Below are 24,600 nucleotides of genomic sequence, written 5' to 3' on the forward strand. Positions count from 1 at the left end.
CCATTGCAAACAGTTCTCTGTCCTCACCTTTCTTTCTTTCTTCCTTCCTTCCTTCCTTCCTTCCTTCCTTCCTTCCTTCCTTCCTTCCTTCCTTCCTTCCTTCCTTCCTTCCTTTCTTTCTTTCTTTCACAGGCTGCCACTATGCCTTTAGTACTGTAATAGCCAGCCATCTTAACGCATTGATTTCTTTTTCTTTTATCGGTAACAGCTTTGTCAATATGTAATTCATGTGCCATCCAATTCACACATTCAAAGCGTATAGTTTAATGGCTTTTAGTATATTCACAGTCTTGCAACCAACAATCAATTTTAGAACATTTTTATCACTCCTCAAATCCTTATACTTTAACAGTAATCCACCTGTTTTCCCTATCCTCCCTGCCCGCCCCCCAAACCCCCCTGCCTTAGGCAGTCACTAATCTACTTTCTGTCTCTATAGAGTTGCCTATTTTGGAATCATATACTCTGTGGGTTTTGGTGACTGGCTTCTTTCACTTAGCAGCTGCACCATTTTATATTTCTACCAACAGTGTATGAAAGTTCCAATTTCTCCATAGCCTTAGCAGCACTTGTTATTTTCTGTGCTTTTGATTATAGTCATCCTTGTGTGTGTTAGGTGGTATCTCCTTGTGGTTTTGATTTGTATTTCTCTTATGAGTAATGTTGTTGAGCATCTTTTGATGTGATCATTGGCATTTCTATGTCTTACATGGAGAAATGTCTCTTTAGATCTATTGATCATTTTAAAATTGTATTTATATCTACCTATTATTGAGTTGTAGTGTTCAAATTCTTTATATATTTTATATACAAGCCTCTTAACATATAAATGATTTGAAAACAATTTTTTTTTATTCTGTGGGTTGTCTTTTCACTTCCCTGATGTCTTAATTTTGTCCTTTGAAGCAAAAAGTTTATAAATTTTGATGTCTAATTTATGTTTTTGTTTGTACTTTTGGTGTGTCACATCTAAAAAAACATGGTCTTATCCAAAGACATGAAGACTTAACCCTATGTTTTCTTCTAAGAGTTTTATAATTTTAGCTCTTAAATTTAGCTTTTTGATCCATTATGAACTAATTTTTATATATGGTATGAAGTAGGAGTCCAACTTCATTCTTTTGCATGTGGCTATTCAGTTGTCCTAGCACCATTTGTTGAAAAGACTGTTCCTTCCCAGTTGAATGGCCTTGGCACTATTGTCAAAAGTCAATTGACTGTAGCCTTCTGGTCAAGATGGCAGTGTAGGTAAATGTGGTACTCACATCCTTCCACTACTATATCAGTATTACAACTAAACTACAGAACAACCATCATTCAGAACCCTATGAAATCTAGCTGAATGGAAATTCTACAACTAAGGATATAAAGAAGAAGCCACATCGAGACAGGTAGGAGGGGCAGAGATGTGGAATGGGCTTGTCCCACACCCACATGTGGTGGATAAAAATTGGGATGAGTATCCCAGCTTTAGAGGCCCCCATCCTGAGAGCGAGAGGTTCCAGCCCCATACCAGGCCCCCCCAGCCTCTGTAAGGGAAGTCCCAATAATTTCTGGCTGTGAAAACCAGGGATTGTGGCTGAGTGAGATGGACGGCTTCTGGAGTCCCAGGAAGTTCCTTTAAAAAAAAATTATTTGTTTATTTGCTTATTTATTTTTAGAGAGAGGGGAAAGGAGAAAGAGAGGGAGAGAAACATCACTGTGTGGTTGCCTCTCACTCGTGCCCCCAACCGGGGAGCTGATGTGCAACCAAGTCATGTGCCCTGACTGGGAATTGAACCAGTGACACTTGGCTCACAGCCAGGAAGTTCCTTTTAAAGGGCCCACACATGGTCTTATTCAGACACACTCCCTCTGAGCTCCAGTGCTGGGGCAGCAGCTCAAAAGTCACCAGGGACATTTGGGGAGGAACTGGATTGTCTGGCATCAGGGTGAGAACTGGGGGGCAACCTTCTCCCAGACAGAAGTGCTGGCAGAGGCCGTTGTTCTTTTGATGAGCCCTCCCCCTGCAGAGCTGGCAGGTGAGTGCTATATTTGAGTCTCCATCAACCTGGCTAACACTGTTCACCCAGCCCTAGTGATTCCCTGAGACCCTGTCCCACCCAACTTTGGGCCAACCTAAGCTGATTCCAGTGGCTTTTTCATACAAATAGCCTGTCTTGGCTTATACTTTAGACTTTCCTAAAATTTCTCAAACAAGCAGCATCTGGCCTTGGCATGTCCTGTACCTCTTGTTAAGTGGCCCTAGGTCCAGCATTAGTGGGAGCTGGCCTTGGTTTGCAGCTTGGCCCCTCCTGGGTACCTCCAGGGCCAGCACAAGTAGCAGCCATATGCAGATTGCTTTGTAGCTCATGCCAGGTTGCACTGGGTAGAACACAGATGGTGGCTTACCTTGGCCTGCACCTCCTGGGAGGTCCCAGAGCCAGCCCACCCAGTGGACAGTTTCAGACCACACTGAAGTACCACCCAACCACCTCCACAAGTGACACACTCAACGGGCAGACTCAACAGGCACAAGAGCCCTGCTGAATTAAGTCCTGCTCCATGATGTGGGCCCCTGCACAGCTGATCCTCTATGGTAGTCACAGCCAGTCCTTGCAGCTGATCGGCCTGGGGGTAAATCCCTTCCATTGATGTGCTAATAGCAATCAAGGCTCAACTACAACAGGAAGGTGTACACAGCCCACACATGGGGCACATGTGGAGTACCCAGCTTGGGCAAATGGGGAGGCTGTGCCACTGGACCCTCACAGAACACCTACTACATTAGGGCATTCTACCAAAACCGGGAAATGGAGCAGCTCTACTTAATATGTAGAAACAAGCGCAGGTGGCTGCCAAACGAGGAGACAGAGAAACATGCCCCAAATGAAAGAACAGAACAGAACTCCAGAAAAAGAACTAAACAAAGTGGAGACAAGCAATCTATGAGGTGCAGAGTTCAAAACACTGGTTACAAAAAGATGCAGTGAACTCAGGGAAAGAGTAGATGAACTTAGAATTTCAACAGCATAAAAAAGAACTGATCAGAAATGAAGAATACGATAACTTAAATGAAGAATAATTTACAGGGAACCAACAGTAGAGTAGATGAAGCCAAGAATCAAAGCAGTGATTTGGAATATAAGGAAGCAAAAAACACTCAATTAGAACAGCAAAACAAAAAAAGGATCAAAAAAAAAAATGAGGACAACTTCAAGTGTACCAACATTTGCATCATGGGGGTGCCAGAAGGAGAAGAGAGAACAAGGAATTGAAAATTTATTTGAAAAAATAATGACAGAAAACTTCTCTAACCTGGTAAAGGAAATAGACATACAAGTCCAGGAAGTTCAGAGAGCCCCAAACAAGATGAACCCAAAGGGCTCCACACTGAGACACATCATAATTATATATAATGCAAAAGGTTAAAGTCAAAGAGAATCTTAAAAGTTCAAGAGAAAAGCTGTTAGTTATTACAAGGGAGCTCCCATAATACTGTCACTTGGTTTTTCAACAGAAACTCTGTGGGGCAAAAGGGATTGGCATTAAATATTCCAAGTGGTGAAAAACAAGGGCCTACAACCAAGATTACTCTATCCAGAAAAGCTGTCATTTAGAATTGAATGACATATAAAGAGCTTCCCAGACAAGAAAAAAAAAAAAAAAACAAAAACAAAAAAACTAAAGTAGTCACATGAAACGTTAGAAGATCTTCAAGAAGAAAAAGAAGATAAAAAATATGAACAATAAAATGGCAATAAACACATACCTATCAACAATTGAATCTAAAAAACAATATAAACGAACATGGAGAATAGAAACAGACTCATAGATGCAGGTTGCCAGATGGGAGGGAGTTGTGGGTGAAAAAGTGAAGGGATTAAGAAGTACAAATTGGTAGTGACAGAACAGCCACAGAGATGTAGATTACAGCACAGGGAATAGAGTCAATAATAGTCTAATAACTATGTGTGGTGTCAGGTGGGTATGAGATTTCTTGGGACGATCACTTAGTTATATAATGTCTAATCACTGTTGTACTCTTGAAACTAATACAATATTGTATATCAACTGTACTTAAAAAATAAAACATGATTTAGAGTAAAAAAAATCAATTAGTTGTAAGTGTGTTTATTTCTGGACTCTCAATTCTCTTGAGATATCTATCTCTCCTTATGCTTTTACTACACTGTCTTTAACTGTAGTAAGTTTCGAAATTAGGAAGTGTGACCTTCAACTATGTTCTTCTTTTTCAAGATTGTTTTGGACATTCTAGGTCTCTTGCATTTCCAAATAAATTTTTGGTTCAGTTTGTTAATTTTTGCAAAGAAGCCAGCTGGGATTTTGATAGAAATTCTTTTGATTCTGTAGAACAGCTTTGGGGAGTATTGCCATTGTAACAATATTAAACCTTTCACTCCATAAAGACTGGAGATTTTTTTCATTTATTTAGGTCTTCTTTAATTTCTTCAACTGTGTATTATAGTTTTAGAGCATCGGTTTTGCACTTCTTTTGTTAAATTTATTCTTAAGTATTTTATTCTTTTCGATGCTACTGTAAATAGAATTTCTTTAAATATCAGTTTTGTGTTGTTCATTGCAAGTGTATAGATATACAATTGATTTTTAAAATATTGATCTTGTATTCTGCAACTGTCTTGAACTCATTTATTTGTTCCAATATTTTTTAGTGGATTCCTTAGGATTTTCTGTATACAACATCGTCATCTGCAAGTAGATAAAAGTTTTATTTCCTTATTTCCAATTTGAATAGCTGTTATTTTCTTGCCTAATTGCCCTATCTAGCCACCCTAATCTTATCTTACTTATAAACAGTATATAATATGTTCATTCCTTCCTTCTTGAAGTTCTCTCTTTACTTGGCTGCTTGGATACCACCCTCTTGGTTTTTCTTCTCTCTCGGTTTTTCTCTTCTCTCACTGGCAGCTGTCTCACCCTTTTCCTGATTCTTCCTATGCCCACCCAACTACTTAACCATCTCCTACCTCTAAACTCCAGGCTTATGGATCCACGAAATAAGTTGACATTTACTGAATGTTTACTATTGTCACTATTCATTATCTTAGTTACAACACATCTCAATTCTAAACTCAGGGAACAGGAACCCTGCTCCGTGTGATCTGAGGTCTGAGCTCCTTACTAACAGCTATACTGTAATTCTTTATAAGTCATAAAGTATAGAGCTCTGCTTTTCTTTCTTCAGGATTGTCTTCTGGAGTAGTGTGATAGCTCAGGAAAAAAAGGATCCCATAAGATCTCTGGTAAATGGAATTAGAAGTGCTTGTGAGCCATGCAGTGTTTCAGAGCTGCCTTTCCCCTTTTCCATGCAGAATGGATACCCAGACATGGCCCCAGTGTGCAGACAGGCTTTCTCACCCACAGGGAAAGCCTACCTTGAGTTTTTGGCAAGTTTTTCTTGGTCACTTTCCCAGGTTAGAGTTTTCCTGGCCTTGAGATATTCTTCTCTCTTATTAGAACTTCTCACATTCATTTGCTTAACTGGATTCTCCATCTTTATTCCTCATTCCTTCTTGTCTCTCTATTATTTGTTCATGAATTGTCAGCTCCTCTATGTTTGTGCAAGGTATTTCTCTCTGACATTACTTGTTCAGCACGTAGTACTGCAAATTTCCTCGGCATTTCTGACCCATCTTTGTCACCACTTTTCTCATTAAAATACTGGTTATCAAAAAAAGTTACTTGTACTTTTAAATAGCAGTGATAACCTCATTTTCTCCCTAAATCTTTAATAGAAGTAAAAATGTCCAAGATGAGTCTATTCTTGATGGGAATATAGTTTTACATAAATTTTGTCCAAATTAAAACCAATCTGTTCTCAGGTAGCATCTACAAACTCATTTGGTCCCCATGATGTATGTCCCGAGGTAGCTAAGAAAGGTGAGAAAATTGTGGTGAGGTCATTTGTCCCTCTTCTCATAGCCAGTTAAGGGCAGAGCTAGTTCTGTTTATTCTGATAAAGTTTGTGTGTAGGGCCTGCTGGCCACAGCAGGTTGAGGTTCCACCCCTCGGTGCTCAAAGGTATCACTCTTCCCAGAAGCCACTTCACTGATACTTTATATGTTAAATCTTATCCTGCCCACCATTCCCTGTTGGAGTTAACCTGTTTTCTGTCTTTTTCCATACAAGGGTCAGCCTATCATGAGGCATTGTGGTACATAGGTGGATTAAAGACTTGAGCTTCTGTAGCTTTGGACCACTTTTCTGAGCTTCATAGACCAGATAATCATTAAGGGCATTTGCAGCTCTAACTTTTTCAGACTTCATGATTCTATTTCTCTAATAAGTGAACCCGGACTAATGTATTCATAGTTGGCAATAGTTTAATATGATATACCAGGGATGGCAAATATGTAGCTTCTTTTCCATTTATCAACCATCACATGGAATTCAGTCATGACCTCAGACTTCTCAATCCACTATAGTGTTCTAAGTAACTACCAACCAATCACAGTTGAAATGTATTTGTGCTGCCTGGAGTACTCTTAGTACTTCAGTCTAAAGGTGGGACTAGTGGTGGCAGGATACCATACAAGTTAGGAGCATGGGTTCTGGGGCTTACCTGCCTGCATTCAAATCCTGTCTCCAGTGCTCTCTTTCTGTGTGACCTTGGGAAAGTTACTTACCTTACCTGGTCCTCAATTTTCTTGTTTGTAATGTGAAGCGTAAAAATAGCGCTTCCTCATAAGGTGATAGGGAGGATTAAATGAAGCAATACATGTAAAAAAAAGTGCTTAGAACAGTGCCTGGCACAGATAATTCAGTTAATGTTAACCATTATATTAAGAACAGGCATGATAAGAAATTGGAAGGCTGGTAGACAAAAAATTCTTGGGTTGACAGGGCCTTTCAGTCTCCAGAGTAGTCAAATATCATTTCTATCTAAGACTGTGGATTGATCCCATTTCAAAATTTATTCATTTATTTAGTAAAAATTTAGGACCTCCTATGTTCAGGTGTCTAGGATATAACAGTAACTAAGACAAGTCCCTTTCAGAGTCTACAGTGTAGTGGGAGTGACAAACAAGTAAGAAGGTAGTTACAGTATTCTCAGTAATTGCAATGAGTAGAGTTTGAGCAGAGTCTTTGGGGAACATAGCTTACAGGCAGAGTCAGTCTTCTTGGTGATAGTGTTGAATCTGGGCAGAAGGAGAAATACGTGAGCTCTCCACATGTGGCTGATATTTACCAGTAGTGCATAGGCAATGGGTCCCTCAGGGAATTGCGAATACTTATTCTCGCTGGTAGCATGCCTCAGTGTCATGCTCACGTCCCTCGGCATGCATTCAGTCACTTGACTGGCAGCCCCAGGCTTTCCCATGCTCCCCGAGCTGCTGTGCTCCTGTCTCAGTCGGATGTGATGGAGTGGGGAGCAGAGGAGTGCAGACAAATGAAGGAACCTGGAATTTGCAGCCCCAGACAAGTTGGATCACTCTGTGTTCCTTAGGAAGGCATGAATATCAGAGTTGCCAGGGATGTGGGAAAGTTGGTGAGTCCGTCCTCCTGCTTAACTCTACAACAGCCTTATATGGCATCGTATGGGATCTGGGTGGGAGGAAAAATACCCCTGTATGACTGCGGTGGGTGTTGGTGCTGTGACCCATCTTGTCCCCTCACTGGTGTCTTACAGTAAGCATCTATTGTGTGACGTGATGATTGTGGCAGAAGATGTCGAGATAGAAGCCCACCGTGTGGTCCTGGCAGCCTGCAGCCCCTACTTCTGTGCAATGTTCACAGGTATGGTGAGGGGAAACAATAACCCGCAGTTATGAGGCTGTAGCCCCTCTGGGAGAGAATTGAGGGAGATGGCATGAGGGAAGGGAGGAAGGAGGAGGCTGTGGCACCCACCGTGAAGCACTTCTAGGTGCCAGGCCAATTGGTCATGCAGCCCCTTGTCCACCAAGAGGCAGAAAGAGGCAGAATCCTATAGTCCAGATGTTCTCAAACTTTGGTGCGCATCGTAATCATGTGGGGAGTGTGTGCAAAATATAAACTTTTGGGCTCATCTCTAGGCCTTCTGATCTTTCATTTTGCAGATGGCTGGCCCACATTTTGTCTCTCTCTAGTCCTTCCTTAGAGGAAGGCAGGGTCGTGGGCCTCCTCTGGTCTTTACAGGAGTGTGGGAGAGAGTAAGACATAGAAATATTCTCTGTCATTCATTTTCAGCATCTTCGTCAAATTTCCAGGGAGTGCCTGTTCCTGAGCATGCTGGTAGCCTAGTCCAACCCATTCTCATGTGTTACTTCCAAAATGGAATTCCTTGAAACCCATGGGCTGAGTTTCTAGTCTGCAGTGCCTCACAGCACTGCCCATGAACGAGGTACATGCAATGCAGTATGCTGTACGTCACTGCTGACTGAAGGCCGCCTGGGCTGGGTGAGACCATGGACTGGATCAAGTGTCCCTTCCACCTGCTCATCAAGCACCCTGTGCTTCCTCTGAGTACGGTCACTCTCACTCTGCATTCTTGTCTCGTTCCCGGTGTCCGCAGTGCCTGTGCTCTGGCGTCTCATGTATCAGCTGTTTCTCATCCTGCCATTTAAATTCAAATGTCTCCACTTCCTAGTGGTCTCCTCTGACCACCCTAGCCATAGTTCCCCATTAAGTCTCTTTTCTATCCCATAACTTGAGTATATTTTTAAATACCATTTATCACTCTCTGAAAATCATGTTGGCTGGTTATTTATATGTTGTCTTACCTGTCTCCCCTCACTAGAATATAAGCTCCATGAAGTAAGAGTTCTTGTTGGACTTGTTTGTTACCATGTCCTGAGTACCTGGTACACAATAGGACTCGTATTTTTTTAACTTAATGAATGAAATGTCTCTCACACTTGATTGTGAGCTTTGGGCACTTGGGGACTATGTCTTGTCACTGTTGAATCCTCAATGCCCACCACAGGGCCTGTTGTAAGTAGAGGTAGAAAGAACGAACGTAAGCTTGTAAGAAGGGGTGAGTGCATGCACATTTTTGCTTGAATAGGCCCTTACCCTTTTCTTAATACACTACACAGCCTCTGCTGGGCAAGAATGGTTCCTATTGGAGCAGCTTTGACACATACGTTTTCAGAGTTCCTTATATGTGTGTCCCCTTGGCTCTTCATGTGAAGGAGCTGGTCTCAACTCAGAGCTGTGTCTCTGCTAAGTGGACTAAGCCACTCTTACCTCACTTTGACTCTTAGGCTGGGAATTTCACAAAACCAGGTAATTTCACTACCTGGAAATTGTGAACTGCATTTTTTTGGAGTAATCTCAAACCCTAGTAGTAATGTTTTAATTTTTTTCCCTCTCCTTCATTCACTTATTTTTAAAAATATAATTCATTTTGTCTGCAATAAGTGTTTAGCCAAAATTTCAATGAATATTTCTGTCAGTAATTCTTTGTGTGTGTGGTTTGGGAAGTCCATTGTTGTGATAATAATCTGTTTGGAATTGCAATAATTTTAGGGTTGGCTCCACTTTTTGCTAATGAACTTGCCTCTTGGGTAGTGGAAGTGCTTAAGCAAAATGAAAATGATATTAGAAAAGGAGAGGAAAGATGCTTTGGGGGAAGGCCTTGGATTCTAGTAATTGAAGGGAGGAGAGAATCAAGAGAAGAAAGTCATCTAATGTGCTGCCCAGCCATAACCTTCTGAATCTGGTTACTATCCATCCATCCATCCACACCCCCACCCAACAGTCACATATGTTCACTGCAGAAAAAAGATTAGAAAATGTGGGCAGACAAAAAAATTTAAAATTACATGTAATATAACATCTAGATAAGATTATATTTTATATTCTTTCTGATTTATATTTATAAATATGTAGATAAAAATTATATTTATAACATTAATGAGTTCATTTTATATATACATAGTTGAATAGCCTTTTTTGATATGTGTACTTAAAAAAATTGGTGTTCATCTTCCTGAAATGTTCTTCGTCCCTGCTTGTTTGCCTGCCTAACTCCTATTCACTCTTCATTACCACTTAAGCATCGTTTCCTCAGGAAGACCTATGACAGTCTCTTTGGATTAGGTTAAATCCCTTTGCTATTTGCTCTCATGGTACCCTATGTTTCTCTTTAGTATTACTGCTTTTCTTATTATTTCTTCAGTATCTGACCTCCCAGATCAGTCATAAGCTTTATGAGGGTAAGGACTGTACCTTTTTAATTGACTGTTTTGTCCCCACTGCCTAGCATGGTCCCATATAGTAGGTGCTCAAAGAAAATTTGCTTAATTGAATTTAACATAATATTTTGACTAACTTTTCATGTCATTTAAATCACATCTGCATCATAATGGCTTCTTAAGATTCTATCATAGGTATCCTAATTGAAAGTGCATTTCCTTATTGGTTGGAAATCAATGGGCATGTTTGCATCTTAATCTTTATTTACATTCTTGATTATTTCCTTAGACTAGATTCCCAGAATAAGAAATATTTGGTTAAAGAGTACGTACGTTTGGAAGACTTGAGAGACATGCTGCAACTCCACAACAGTAGGACAGTTGAACCAGCCTGTGCTTCCATCAGCAATATATGAGATTTGTGTATTTTCTGAGGTTCCTTGACTTTGCTTGAACCTTGGTAACCAGGTAACATTGCAAAATTCTATTCTAATTATCAGGTTCAGCTTTAAAATGCATAAAATTAGTAACAAAAAGGCCCAACTGACTAAGGCAAAGTCCATTTCTGTCAGCATGTTTAAGGCCACAAAGAAAACAAAATACATGTGACTTTCTTCTGACTTGACTGATGTGATTATTATCTTTTACTCAGGCTTAAAAGAGTTTTTATTTTTTTGTCCTCTGAGTTTAAATTGTCCTGTGGTGTCCATATAACTCTACTCCTTGACCATGACCTGCTCACAATAATTTGGAATAAATGTGAAACTGAGGTCTGGTTGCCCACAGGAGAGTGTCCAAACGCAGCCAGCCTGTGAGAAGATCTGGGACAGGCAGTCAACCTGATAGTCAACCTGATAATCCTCCACTCCTTTAGCCTAGTGTGATTGGAGAGGCCAGCCGTTCTGCATTCTGCCTTTCTTTTTCCTGTGAGTATGGAATACTTAGGATTCCCTCACCCATCTTTTCCATCTAAGACCTCTGTCCTAGGGGAAGCTAATTTTCCCAAAATAGTTTTTTTCTCTTTTTATCATGCCCTTTACTATGGGTTCTCCCATAGTATTGATACTCCATATAGGTCCCTACATTTCATCTAAATACTTTAAGAACAGCCCCATTTTATGGTGTTGAAGGAACTGAGTTTAAAGAATATGTGGGCTTTAGAGTCCTATGCCCATCATCATAGCTGCAAGACGTTCAGGCTCCCATCCCCAAAGAAGCCCCTGGATCGAGCTGTCCCATCCTTCTAGGTCTATATGCAGAGGCTGATTATAGATTGTTTTTGCTTTTTAAAGAAGAATTGCTGTCCAGTTTTTATTAGATGTGGGCTGATGTTTAGCTGGTATCTTTGAACATGTAGCGAGTGAGCAGAAATAGGGAGAAGAGTCAAGAATGTCCTGGGGCAAGAGGCAAGGGGCTTAGAATTTGAGTGCACTCGAACCATCTGCAAAGCACAGCAATGAAAGCCTGGCTCCTTTACTCATCTCCCAGGCATGTGCTCATTTCATAGAACCTTTGTCTCCACCCTTTCTTCATGCCAGACTCTGCCAGGCCCTGACTCTTTGTTTTTTTTCTCACTGTTTGCCTGTTGTATTGATGCCTTTGAAGATCTTCACAGTAACATGCTGCTTAGCAAGACTTAATCTAAGGCATGGGGCCAGGATGGGATGGGGGCTGGAGGGCAGCAGCACTAGGGAACTGAATCCTTTCCTTGAGGGAGGTTGTGGAGTAGCAGTAGTAAATGGGGTCTGGTTTCTGAGTGTTTTGCCCCTGAGGGGTCAGGGATTGGGTAGAATAGTTCAGAAGAAAAGGATTGGAAGCATCAGAGGCCGTTTGGGATTAAGGAGGAATGGCCTTATCTTCCACATGACTTGCCTTTTAGAATTAGTTACCTCTGAGCTGAAGTTTACAGTGACCAATCACATCAAAGTCAGGCATCCTTTTCTGGCTTAGGAGACCTAGATTTGAGGATGAGGGTACAGCCATCTTGCCTAAAATATATTGCTCTTGGTGCAGAAATGATGATTTTTAAAAGAATTGGTTTGGTCATAGTTCAACATAGTTCAGCACCTGGGAAGAGGATGATATTAAGATTCCCCCCAGCCCCTTTCATTAAGGTGTCGCCAGTTTGACCAAGATGGTCTGGGGTAGCATTTTTGGACTTAGAATGTAGCTCAGCTCTAAAATTCATTGGAGAAAAGCACTGGTAATGAATGGTTTATGAATGTTCATGGAGGATATTGTTGTTGATGTGGAGGCCTCTTTGCTAATGATTAAACACAGGGTGTTAATGCCACCTTGTATTAGGAGGTGGTGTAGTGTCTTGGAAAGCGCTTTGGAGCCATAATGACCTGGGTTTCAATCCTGACTCCAGCACCTAATAGGTTTATGGGGAATTCACATAACCTCTGCAATCCTTTTTTCTTATCTGTGAGACTAGAATAATAACCATAACCAGGGAACAAATATAGGTAATGGGAATAAAGCACCCAGTACAGAATAGGTGCTTAAAGTGTACTTGTTATTTGTTGGGCACACCATAGTTTACAAAGCTCCTGTGGATGTGAGGGACGGCTCTCGTGTCAGCCATCCTGATGGTGGTTGGGGTTGCTTTGAAATGTATATGTGGCTGCACAAGCGTTTTCTTCCTGACTTGGTACTACATGTGCCACTAGCTGAGCAGAAAGTTCTTTCCAAGTGGAGAAAGGGTGAGATTCCAGGGAGCATGGGATATGGGGTGCAAGATCCTAGGATAGGGTGTGAGGAATTAAATAAATTCAAGACAGTACCTAAGTTCACCACCATCATCTTTCACTGATTTACTGCAACAGCCTTTTAATTGGTCAACCTGCCTTCTATTTTGTTTTTTCATCCCCAACCCATTCTCTATGCTGAAGCTATAGTGATCTTCTTCCAAAATATAAATCTGATATATCCCTCGCCTGCTTAAAATCTGCCAGAGGCTCCCCATTGCCTTCAGGATGAAGTCTAAGCTCCTTAACATGACCCACAAGGCCGGCAAGTGCTCTAGACCCTCCTTATATCTCCAGCCTCATCTCCCCATTCCTCCCTTTGCTCTCAATGCTTCTGCCAAGCTCAGTTTCCTATGGTCCCCAAATGAGTTATGTTCTTACATCCAGACCTTTACATACACTATTCTCGCTGCCTGGAATATTCTTCCCTCCTATTCACATCTCTTCTGAATAATTATGATCCCTTCTTCAGATATCATTTCAGATCAGTAGTTCTTAACCATCATGAATCAATCTGATGAAAACAGTGGAGACTCTAAAAAACCAAATATGTGCTCCTGTGTGCTCATCATTTTTGCATACAGTTCAGGGTACAGAAATACCTCTTTAAGAACTTTTAATGTTGAGCCCTCTTTTCTAGCATTTAACTCACTTTGTAATTGTTGGTTTACTTCTCTCTCTCTCTCTCTCTCCACTTCCCCCACCCCCCTAAACTGAGCTCTATGAGGGTCATGCCATGACTTGTTCACCACTGTGTCCTCTGAGCCTAGCATATGCTTGGCACACAGGGTCTATTTGATACATGTTTATTGAATGAACGAATGAATGAGTGAATCAACAAATATCTGCCTTTGAGTGGATCATGTTCTGTTTGAAAGAATAAGACACACATGTTAACAGATGACAAGCAGAAGATGGAATGGGCTAAAAAGATGTGCAACCAGCAGACATTTTTTGAAAGTTCAGAATCTAAGGTGGCTGAACTGGGCCTCTGGGGAGAAACCAGCAGAGGAAGCCTCTGGGTTGACTTTGAATATGGAAGTACTTAATAGGGCTTGTGTTCTGTTCTCTGGAAATATTTTGTTAAAGTAGTAGAGGTGAATGAAGAAGCAAGAATGACCACGCCTTTGATGGTTTCTGCCCCGTAGGAATTACTGGAGTCCATGGAATGATGGGATGTCAAGAGAAAGCCTCTCTTCTTCCTTTTTGTCCTTGTTCCAACAAATATTTAAGTGCTTGTTTTATGTTACACACTTTGTTAGGTGTTGAAGATATCTTTAAAAATAAACTGATAAGATCCCATTCCTCTTGGTTCTTGCTTGCGAAGTATTCAGTACCTCAGAATTTGGACCAAGGGCTTGTCTGGGAATACTTTTATCAAGGCTATTAGGCTTAGGTTTAAGTTATAGAGAGATTTATTAGAAAGGACATGAGACTTAGAGTTAGGCCAAGATTCAAATCCCAGCCTCTGACTAGCTATGTGCAAATACCTCTTGAAAATCCAGTTCTATAATTTATAAAGTGGAGGTAATATTGTCTATCTCCTGAGGTTGTTATGAGGATTAAATGAATTAATGTTTATAAACCCTTAGCAGAGGGCCTGACGCATAGTATACTCCACTTTCAGGGGCTGTTTAAGCTGAAGTCTTAGTTTGGTGCAGTGATTTCTGTTGGTCCATAAGAGATAAGATTGGATTTTATAAGTCTGTGACTTATTCACATCTCCAATTTCCTTAAGGAAACTCACTTAGAAAATAAATATTGTCTTCAAGGCCCTAATTTTTTTTCACCTGTTTTTTCCTTGCTTATTTACATTTTAAGTACTTAATGTAGAAAATTAGTAACTTCAGAGTCATGCTAAAGAAGCAGAATAAAGTCTCATAAGTCCACCATCTAGAAAACTAGGTCTTAACATTTTTGTGACATTTGAGGTTGATAGAAATGATTTGTCATTCCTCCAGAAAATTCAGACTTGTGTGTGTGTGTGTGTGTATACATGCACACACACACACACACACACAATTTCAGGAATTTCCATTTGTTTACCCAAAGTTACAAAACCTTCACCTGACTTTCAAGCACAAATTTCAGAGAGAGAAAATAATCAGGCCAAGTTCTGATTTCACACTCACATAAGGGCTTCTGAATCTTTCGGTTCTTACAGGTTGCTCTTTTTCTTCCTTCCTTCCTTCCTTCCTTCCTTCCTTCCTTCCTTCCTTCCTTCCTTTCTTTCTTTCTTTTTTTTTAATGCTCAAGTTCTTAAACTAAGGATTGGTTATCTTTGATGATCTTTTGCAACATACTTACCAACTGGAAGCTGATTTCCTTGTGGGTGTGTTCTTGTTTGCATGTCTTGGAGTAGACCCCAGAAAGATTGTGAGAGCCTATCTTACCGGACGAGGAGAAATTCATCATTTTTTCCTGTTTCCTCTTTGTTTGTTTGTCCTGCTTCAGGGCTGTTGGTGCTGTGGCCTTTTGCCTGGTTTCCACGAGCAGGCAGAGGGAAGGGAAAATAAAGTGGAGGGTCTCTAGTCTACCTGATCTGGCAGTGAAGGGAGCAGACAGGGTTTGGAATGGCTTTCCCCACTTCCCCCCTGCTCCAGTCATGCATATCTGGAACTCTGTCTGGGTGGGCACTGTGGACTGGTGGAGGAATCATGTGCAGTCCGTGTGGCTTGCAGGTAGGCGTCTGCAGCCCACATGCTGTACTTATTTTCTTGGCTCCAGTGCACAAATTCCACGGAGAGAAAACAACCTCCCAGGCTCTCTTTTCACACTGACATGAGGGCTTCTGAATCCCTGTTTCTTGCAGTCAGGATGCCCTTTATTTTAGCCCACAAAGATGCGTGTCTTGCCTCTCTTTTCCTTCTGAAACCAGCAGCCCTTGTTGGGTAAGCCTGGCTCTAATAGACGTCTGCACTGTATAGAGAGGGCAGGCTGAAGTAAATGGCTTCAGAACTGTGCAAATGTGGTGTTGCTGCTGCCCTAGTTCACAGGCCTACGTCCCCTCTTTCTTGGATTATTATCAGAGTCTCCCAACTGTTCTCCCTGCCTCTGATCCAGCTTCAGCCATCCATTCAAAATTTCATTCAGAAACACCCATCTGTTGACGTCATTCCCCTCTGTAAAACCTTCCAGTGGTGCTACTCTTAGCTGTAAAGTCTGAACTCATTTGCATGGCTAGAGGGTTCTGTAAGTCCTGACCCTTATCTACCTCTTCAGCTTCCTTCCTGACTGTTACCCTAGGTACATACCAGCCTCTTGCTGTGGCCAAAATTTATTCTTTTGGCAACTTCCCCTCTTTACATTTATGGTTGATGCATCCAGCTCATCTTTCCTTACTTTTGCTGCCTACAGAACACTCAGTTCAAAAGTGACCTACTAGAATGCCTTCCTGGATTCCCCAGGCAGGATTTCTTACTCCGTCTTCTGCATTCTTAGGATTTAGTATTCTGTTTTGATTACAGGTGTAGGCTCTAGAGTCAGAATCATTGGTTTCAATCCTAGTCTGGCTGGCTCTTCCCTAGGTTTGACTCAGATGCTTCACCTGTAAAGTGGGGGTAATGTTAATAAATCACATAGGTTTTTCTGAAGATTAAAAAAGGCAACACTTTAAAGTGCCTAAGACAGTGCTTGGCCATAGTTAGCTAAGTGTTATTTTTTATTGTTATTGTTATCATAGTTACTTTGTGTATATCACCTGTGTTTATTAATATTTTTATATATCTGCCCTACTAGACCTTGTGCTCTTTGAAGACAGGTGCTTATCTTTTCCCCCTTTTTTGGCTTTATATATTGAGGTTTACAGTAATTGTTGGTTGAATGAGTTATTGTCTTCACAATGGAAATGGGCAACAGATAGAATGGGGAATCTTAAAATCAAGTTTGTGGATGCCCACAGACTCAAAGTTGATCTGACCTGATGTCAGCTGAATGCCAGAACGGAACGATGTCCTTCTGCTGCCTTCCAGAGTGCAGTCAATGCTTTTATGTTATCAAGACAAGGCAAGAGGCTATGTGAAAGTTAAGCGTACTCTAGGTGCCAAGTTCATGTCCATTTTGTTTTGTTTTGAATTGTAGGTGACATGTCTGAGAGTAAAGCCAAGAAGATTGAAATCAAGGATGTAGATGGGCAAACATTGAGTAAACTGATTGACTACATCTATACAGCTGAAATTGAGGTGACTGAAGAGAACGTCCAGGTAAACTCAGTGTATTGCACACTCAGGGCCCACCATGTTGTAGCATCCTTTCATTTAACCCTCACAACAACTTAGTTGGTAACTGGAGAGGAAACTAAAGTTCAAAGAGGTTAGGTGATTTGCCCCGGGTCACAAGGTCAGTAGGGGGATGAACGACCTTCAGACTCATGCCTGCCTGACCATAGCACGCATACTCTTCACCACTAGGCCATAAGACCTCAGAATGAGCTTGGGCCCCAGAACAGAAAGTCTTTAACTCATGTTAGTTCAAACTCTTGGTGAAGGAAGAACTAAAAGCCTGGATGACTCCACTTCTCCCCAGTTATCATCTCATCTCAAAGATTTTGAATGTTGGTATGTAAGGCTGTTTAAAATGTTTTCCTATTTCAACATTAGTCAACTGAATGCCTCTGAGCACACGGAGGTGCCAAGCACCAGGCCCAAATCTCAGCAGAGGCTTCCGAATCTCAGCAGGGGTGTGTGGCTGAGAAATATGTTGTCTTGAGCTTTTTCTTCCTTTACTGCCCTGTGCTCACCCTCAGCCATCTGCAGCCTTGAAAAGGGGAGCCAGCCCAGGTGCTGCTTCATCTAGAGACACACATCTTGGCTGCGAGGATGTGAGGCAGCAGCAGCATGCCTTCAGCAGGGAGATGGTTGAAGGTGTGGTCCAGTCTGTAACCCTACAAATCACCAGGCTAAACAGAGACACAGGATACACTATTTCTTGTCATTAAGGACCTTATTATGTATTTAAAGTGCTGGAAATTTCATTTGATATGAAGGTTTTTTCTTTTTTTTTTTTTTAAGCATAATTCCACCTTATTTATTGTGAGGCAGATGCCTCTCTAGTGACCAGAATACCTACTACCTTTATCCAGACACACCCCCTTTTCCAGGATTGAGGTATTTGAGAGGCCGAATTGGTAATCATTTATTCATTCAATTCAGCCCAAATGTTTGAGGGCCTGCTGCTATATGCTACACGCTTTATTGGACAGTGTGATTGTAACAGTGAGCAGTGGCGATTCCATTGCCTGTTCTCATGTAGTTTGTGGTCTAGGGCTGAAGACAGATGCTCATCAAATAAGCTCATAAGTAGTATTTATGCCCAAATTGTGGTTAAGTCCTTTGAAGCAAAGGAACACGGTATACAATGAGACAGCATGTAAAGTGGACTCAGTTTAGATGGGAGAGGGGACTTGGAAGGGCTCTTTCAAGAGCCCTGGAGGCCTGGAAATGAGTGGGAGGTAGCTTGGTGGTGAAGGGTACTCATAGTAGGGCAAGGGGTTAGAGTGCAGGCAAGGCGAGGGTCTGAGGCACACGACATTTGGGCCTGGAAGAGCCTGCCTTTGTCTCAGCCCTGGATGGACTCTTGGGTTGTATGGTGATCTGGTCTAATCCTTCCTCCACCCTTTTTAAAATGAAGTATGTTTCACCCTGGCTGGTGTGGCTCAGTGGATTGGGCACCGACATGTGAACCAAAAGGTCACTGGTTTGGTTTCCGGTTGGGGCGCATGTCTGAGTTGCAGGCCCGGTCCCTAGTTAGGGGTGTGTGAGAGGCGACCGATTGCATCAGTGTTTCTCTCACTCTCTTTCTCCCTCCCTTCTCCTCTCTCTCTCAAAATAAATAAATAAATTTAAAAAATAAAATGAGGTATATTTTATACACAGCGAAATGCACAGTTATTGCATTTTGTTTCTGGTCTTTACTATTCAGTATGGAGTGGGCAAGGCAGTGGTTACATTGTAGGTCTATCAGCAGAATTTAAACAGCTGAATGACTTTTGGTTAGTAACAGTAAGTGCAGATAATGTAGTATTAAATGATTATAGGGCAAGTATCTAAAATTTTTAAAAAATGGATGATGGTTATATCAGATTGCCATCACCTTTAAACTCATTTATGTACTTGATATAAATAGTGAGATTTACAAAATGCAACTTAGATGTCAACCTAAAAATGTGCAAGTGATAAATAATTTTTAAAACCCTTACATTAGGGTACATCAGTAACTAATCATATAGCACAGTAGGAAGAAGAATGGCCCCCCAAAATGTCCCTATCCTAATCCCCAGAACCTGTTAGGTTAAATTTCCAAAAACACTTAATGTTGCAGATAGAATTAATGTTGCTAGTCAGTGGGACATGCTATAGGGAGACTACCTTGGATTATCTAGGTGGGCCCAATGTAACAGCAAGGGCCCTTTAAACTGGAAGAAAGAGGCAGAATAAGAAGAACCAGAGAGATATGACCTGATAAGAACTCATATAGATGTTTCTGGCTTTGAAGATGGGGGACCATGAGCCAAGGAATGTGGGGGTGGGAAGTCTCTAGAAGCTTGAAAAGCAAGAAAACATTCTCCCTTGGAGCTTTCAGAAGGAACGCAGTCCTGTTGGCACCTGGATTTAGTCAAGTGAGGCCCATTTGGGACTTCTGACTTAGAGACCTTTAAGAAAATAAATTTGTGTTGTTTTAAGCCACTAAAACAAGATAAAAAACAAACCCAAATAACAGTACTTGTAAGGGAGATTGTAGAATTATTGTGATTGAAACCAACTTTTTTCCTCCCTTTTCATCATGTATTTATTTAATAACTTTTTTTGTGAAGTACAGAGTGTTTACAAACTAGAGAGTAAAGCTGTTTAACTCTATCTTTTTCGCCTGGCTGGGTATTTATCTTTGCAACTGTCGTCTAGCCAAGTGATGGTCTCTATAACAACACTTATCTTAAGGGAGGTAGTAGCAGATAGACTAATTAGAGGACTTTGGGGGAAATGACTTTACCATTGCTTTAAAAAAAAACCTACTTTGTAGGGGTGGAAGCAGGGGGCCAGAGTGAAAATGTGCAGGTTCAGAGGACATACAGAAATAGAGACAAGGCAGGAATGGAGACTGGGTCTGAGCATCAGCTTTGTCATTAATTCTTGGAGTCCTCTCATTCTAGCCCTTCGCACTGCAGGGTGTTAGTTTCCCATCTGTAAAGGGAGGGCATGAGACTCAGTGGCCTCTGGCTGAAGAAGACACTCAGCCAGCCCCTGATTTGTTTTCCCTCTCTCCTACTAGAGCTTCTCTGACATCCACACTGACCTCCTGCCTTAAGGATCAGTTTTCTCAACTGTAAAACAGGAATCAAAATAATACCATATTATTGGGTGGTCATGAGTTACACGATCTGCCTTCAAATCATGACTGCCATTTTCTAGCTTTGCCCCAATGTTTCCATCTGTAATATGTGCATAATAGTAGTACTTAACCACATAGGGTTGGTGTGAGAATTAAATGAATTAATTTAGGTAAGGCACTTAGAAGAGTGCTGCCCTGTGCCAGCAGACAATATGGGCCCAGAGGGCAGTGTGAGCACAGAGGCCCTGTCACCAAGTAGCACGTGGTCTGAAGCTGGAGACAGATGGCTAAGCATGGGTGCCCGGTAGTGTCGCAGGGGCCAGGGTGGAGGTGCGCAGGAAGCAGGGAATGGTCCTCACCACCTGGATGAGGATGGTCAGAGCAAGCCTCACTGAAGAAGTGTTGTTTGGCCAGATCTTGAAGGAAGACTGAGGGGTCAGGCCGGCCTCCTCTGCCCACCTGTGTCCTCACTGGTGTGTGTGCCCCCTGATGGACATGCTGTGTTCATCTCTGTGTGCAGCGTGAGAGGGGCCCGCATGTGCAGGAGCTCCTCTAGAAAGCACAGTGTGGAACCTTTGGGGAACTGTGCACTGTTTGGAATCAACAAGGTATACTATTTTCCTTTTTCTTCCTCACTTTAAACTATGGTTTGGTCAGGGGTGACCTTGGGGGTAAACAAACAAAGAAGCCTTCTTCTTTGTCCTCTTATGTATCTTCTGAGGCAAGCTGTCTATAATGTCAATATTTGAAGATTTGGTTCACTGAGAAGGTGAGCATAGAGGACTGAGGCTCTCCTGAAAGCCTTAGAAACAAGGGTCAGAGATTTGGGACTTGGTGAAATCGCTGGGAGAGCTATCCCCTTAATCTCTTCCTGGCCACACGTTCCTTGGAGCTACTGAGTTGACCTTCTGTGGTGGAGGTAACAATTGTCATAACTGACACATTAATACTCACAGTAAGCCAAGCATGTTTCGGTTATTTCACATACATTGTTTCATTTAATCCTTGTAACGACCAATGGAATGTTCACCTATGATCCTTCTTTTACAGTTGAAGAAACTGATGCGCAAAGGGGTTAAATGGGTAGTACCCACAGTCGCATGGGTAGTAAAGGGATAGAGTTGGCATTTGAATCCAGCTCTCTCCAACTCATTGCACTCTGTCGATCTGGTGAACTTGAGTTTCTTATTAAATGAATGATCAGAATCTTGACTTCAGCTCATAATTATTAATAATAAAAACCAATTTAACTGAGCACTCCCTATGCGCCAAGCACTGTGTTACCTGGTTTAAATGTATTCTTTCATTTGACCCTTATAACAAGTCTTTAAGGCAGTACCATTATTATCTTCATTTTACTGTTGAGGCAGAGACGCAGAGGTTCAGTAATTTGCCTTTAGTCACATAGCTGGTAAGTGGAGAAGTCAAAATCCAAGCAAGACTTAAGCACAGTGCTATTCTGCTAGCTCTCTTGTTCACCTGTATCCATCCCCACTTTCCTTCCCCTAGCCCATGCTCCCTCTCACCCTTCCCCTCCCCTTTCCTTCTTTTTCTTAACAGATTTTTCGTTTAACACTGTGTCTGGTGCTGGCCGTGACAGACACACTGTACAGCTCTGGCAGAGGCCTTGGGCAGTGCTGTCACCTGGCCTCTGGCTGGTGCCCTCCCTTTCTGCATGGCCCTGCCTCCCTGAAATTCCAGGAGTAGGTGCTTTCTGAGGCAGGGCATTTCCTTTTGTTTTTGCTAAAGGAAATAAACTCTGCGACGGGATATCCTCTGCTGTGTTTTCATATTATCCAAGGGGGAGAAAAAACAAAACGGTGCCTACACATGAAAAATGGAAGGGCAGCCATTTGCAAGCTGGAGGGAAGCCTGTGACCTCTTTGCTGGGGGTCATTCCAGGGCCCATTTTCCCAGAACCATGATACTGAGGTGGTGGGAGGCAAGCTAAAGGCTTCGACTTGGGATCATCGTCCACCCCTGCCATGCTTCCAGCCACCTGCTCCTCCGCTGGTCTCAGCCTCCTCCATCCAGGGACCATCAGCGCTGCCCTAGTGATTCCATCAGTCTTGCTGCAAAGCTGAGGACCCAAGCTTGGCCTTTTGTTTGAAATCTTGTTACTGTTGCCACTTGAGGCCAGATGAGAGAGGAGGAAATCCTCTGAAAGCTCTGGTTGATGTGGGAGAGGGAGGCAAGGACAGCTCCTCATGGACGAATGCTCTCCTTTCTTTCAGGGACTCTGGGAATTTGTGCTTGTGTTCATGTGTAGCACCTAGAACTCCACTGGACCGGGGCCCAGTTTACTCCTGAGACTCAGAGTTTAAGCAGTGATATATCTCCCAGCCTCCAAACTGCCCCCCTCAGCATTCTGACTTCCTTTCCTTTCCTTTGCACCTTCCTGTGCGAAGCAAATGGTGGGAAGAAAAGGGTCTTTGACTCATAGCTAATCGCAGTGTAAGATCAAAGAGGAGGGAGGAGCAATTAGAGAAACCAGCAGCACCATTTATTTTAGGAAGTCAGCTTGGGAAGCTTTTGGGCAGGAGAGGACCCAAACAGGATGTTGGGGGGTATGTGTTATGAAAAGGTGGAAAACCTTATAATTTTTGTCTACTAAGTGGGTTTTGTGAACAGTAGGGAAATTGATAGCTGTGTGAGTAGCTCTATCCAGGGAGGTTTTAAAAACTGAAAATTACAACTTAAGGAATGCTTTTAGGAAATGTTTATTATTTTATTTTTTTGGCTGGTTGTCATGAGCTTGGGAATTTAAGCACCAAATTGTGCTGCTGTCCTTGTGGTGAAGAAAAGGGCAAGGGGGAAAGGGCCTGTGTCCCTGGCATGATTTCATCTTGGTTTAGCTAGGAATGCAATCGGGGTTGGATTGGACTCTCAGAAATCTAATCACCCCTGACCCTTTGGGGTTTGCCACACCACTGAATAGGGTGTGTGCTAGACAATATTTGATTACTCCTCTCCACCAGCGCTGCTTAGGGTACCTGGTTAGAAGTTCCTCCTCCCTAGGGTGAACAACTGACCCTGAGACATTGGACGTTGTGCCAGAACTGGCAAGGTCTCAGCAAACTAGGATGGTTGGTCAAGCTGTGGCCCAAACTGTAAGGTTTGTAGCCAGTGCTGGCTGCGGGGGTGGCATGGAGGTCATTTGGGAGTTTGGAACAGAACTTTTCGTACCTGGTATGTATTCAGCAAGAATTGTTAATGATTTTCCCCTTAACTTTCAGGCAGACACTAATCTGGGCCTGGAATCCATTTGGCTAAGCTCACACCTTCACTGAGCTTCTCAGTGTGTGACTGTTGAGTGGGGACAGTGGCTGCCCAGTGAGAGTGGAGCTTAAGTGGTCAGATTTGGAGACTGGCTGGGCTCACTTATGATCTAAAACTCAAAAGTGGGTGATTTTATCTTCTTCCTTCTCTGGAATGAATCAGGGTTCAGAAAACCAAGGACACAATGCTAGTTTACTATTGTCCTGCTGGGGACACAGGAGAGTGGAAGAGAGGGGGTAAAGGAAGGGAAGAGAAGCATGTTTTCTAGAACTCAGCCATCATGAAAGAAAAATTTAATAAGCTTGTAGTTAGAAGAGCTTTCCTTCCTGAGAACAAGCATTTAGCTTGGGAATAGACCCACTGATAGTGGAGGCTCTAGGTGGTTTCTGCATGTGGGCAAGGATGAGAAGGGGTGATCCACTGTATTGAAAGTCTTGTGTCCTTGGAAACCCCTTGGTCCTCAGCAAACCTGGATGACCAGTCCCTAGTGAAGGGACAAGGCCTAAGAATGGGCAGTGGGATAGAGTTTTTGGCCCGATCACATGCTGATGAGTTGAGCCAGAGCTGAGGCTCAGAACTGTTTTGGGAGATGGTCAGGGTCCAGAGTTTAAGTCACCAGGAAAAATAAAAGACTTTTGTAGTGCCCTGAGTCAAGAGAATAAATGCATCTGTAGCCTTGTCTTCCTGGGCACACCCTTGTGGATGGGAACAGCTGGAATCTGGCTGACCCAGACACTCTCTGGGAGCCAGGGGAGCTGCGGAGAGCAAGGCCAAGGACATGGCAGTTGTTTGGGGGTGAAGTGGATGCTGTGGACCCTGTGCTAAGCAACCTTAAATCAAACTGTTCTGTTTTGTTATTTAATATTTTTTTAGTTTCTTTTTTGAAGGCCACACTCACACTTTTTACCTCCTCCACAGGGCAAGGGGAAGGGGAAGCAGAGCTGGGGGTCAAGTAGGACTCTGGCCATCTCTCCCTGCAGTGTAGGAAAGGCCTAGGGAACTTGACAGGGGTTGGCAGTCTGAGCACCTATCTGACCTGCTCAAGCCAGTCTTCCATGGCTTCTAGGAAAAACACAGGCAGATCCACCTGAGCAGGACATTTTCCTGTC

At 42.4% G+C, this 24,600-nt stretch overlaps 1 protein-coding gene across 1 annotated transcript in view; it reads left to right on the top strand.

Moving 5' to 3' along the window:
* The window catches only part of KLHL3 (kelch like family member 3), a 114,498-nt gene that overhangs the window by 23,015 nt on the left and 66,883 nt on the right, over positions 1 to 24,600 (top strand). The window contains exons 3-4 of the mRNA XM_090288277.1: positions 7,652 to 7,758; positions 16,967 to 17,088. Coding sequence (XP_090144403.1) covers positions 7,652 to 7,758; positions 16,967 to 17,088 — 229 coding nt within the window. The remainder of the gene's footprint in view (positions 1 to 7,651; positions 7,759 to 16,966; positions 17,089 to 24,600) is intronic.

Source organism: Furipterus horrens, unplaced genomic scaffold, assembly GCF_987537825.1.
Source record: "Furipterus horrens unplaced genomic scaffold, mFurHor1.1.pri manual_scaffold_10, whole genome shotgun sequence".
Taxonomy (NCBI): domain Eukaryota; kingdom Metazoa; phylum Chordata; class Mammalia; order Chiroptera; family Furipteridae; genus Furipterus; species Furipterus horrens.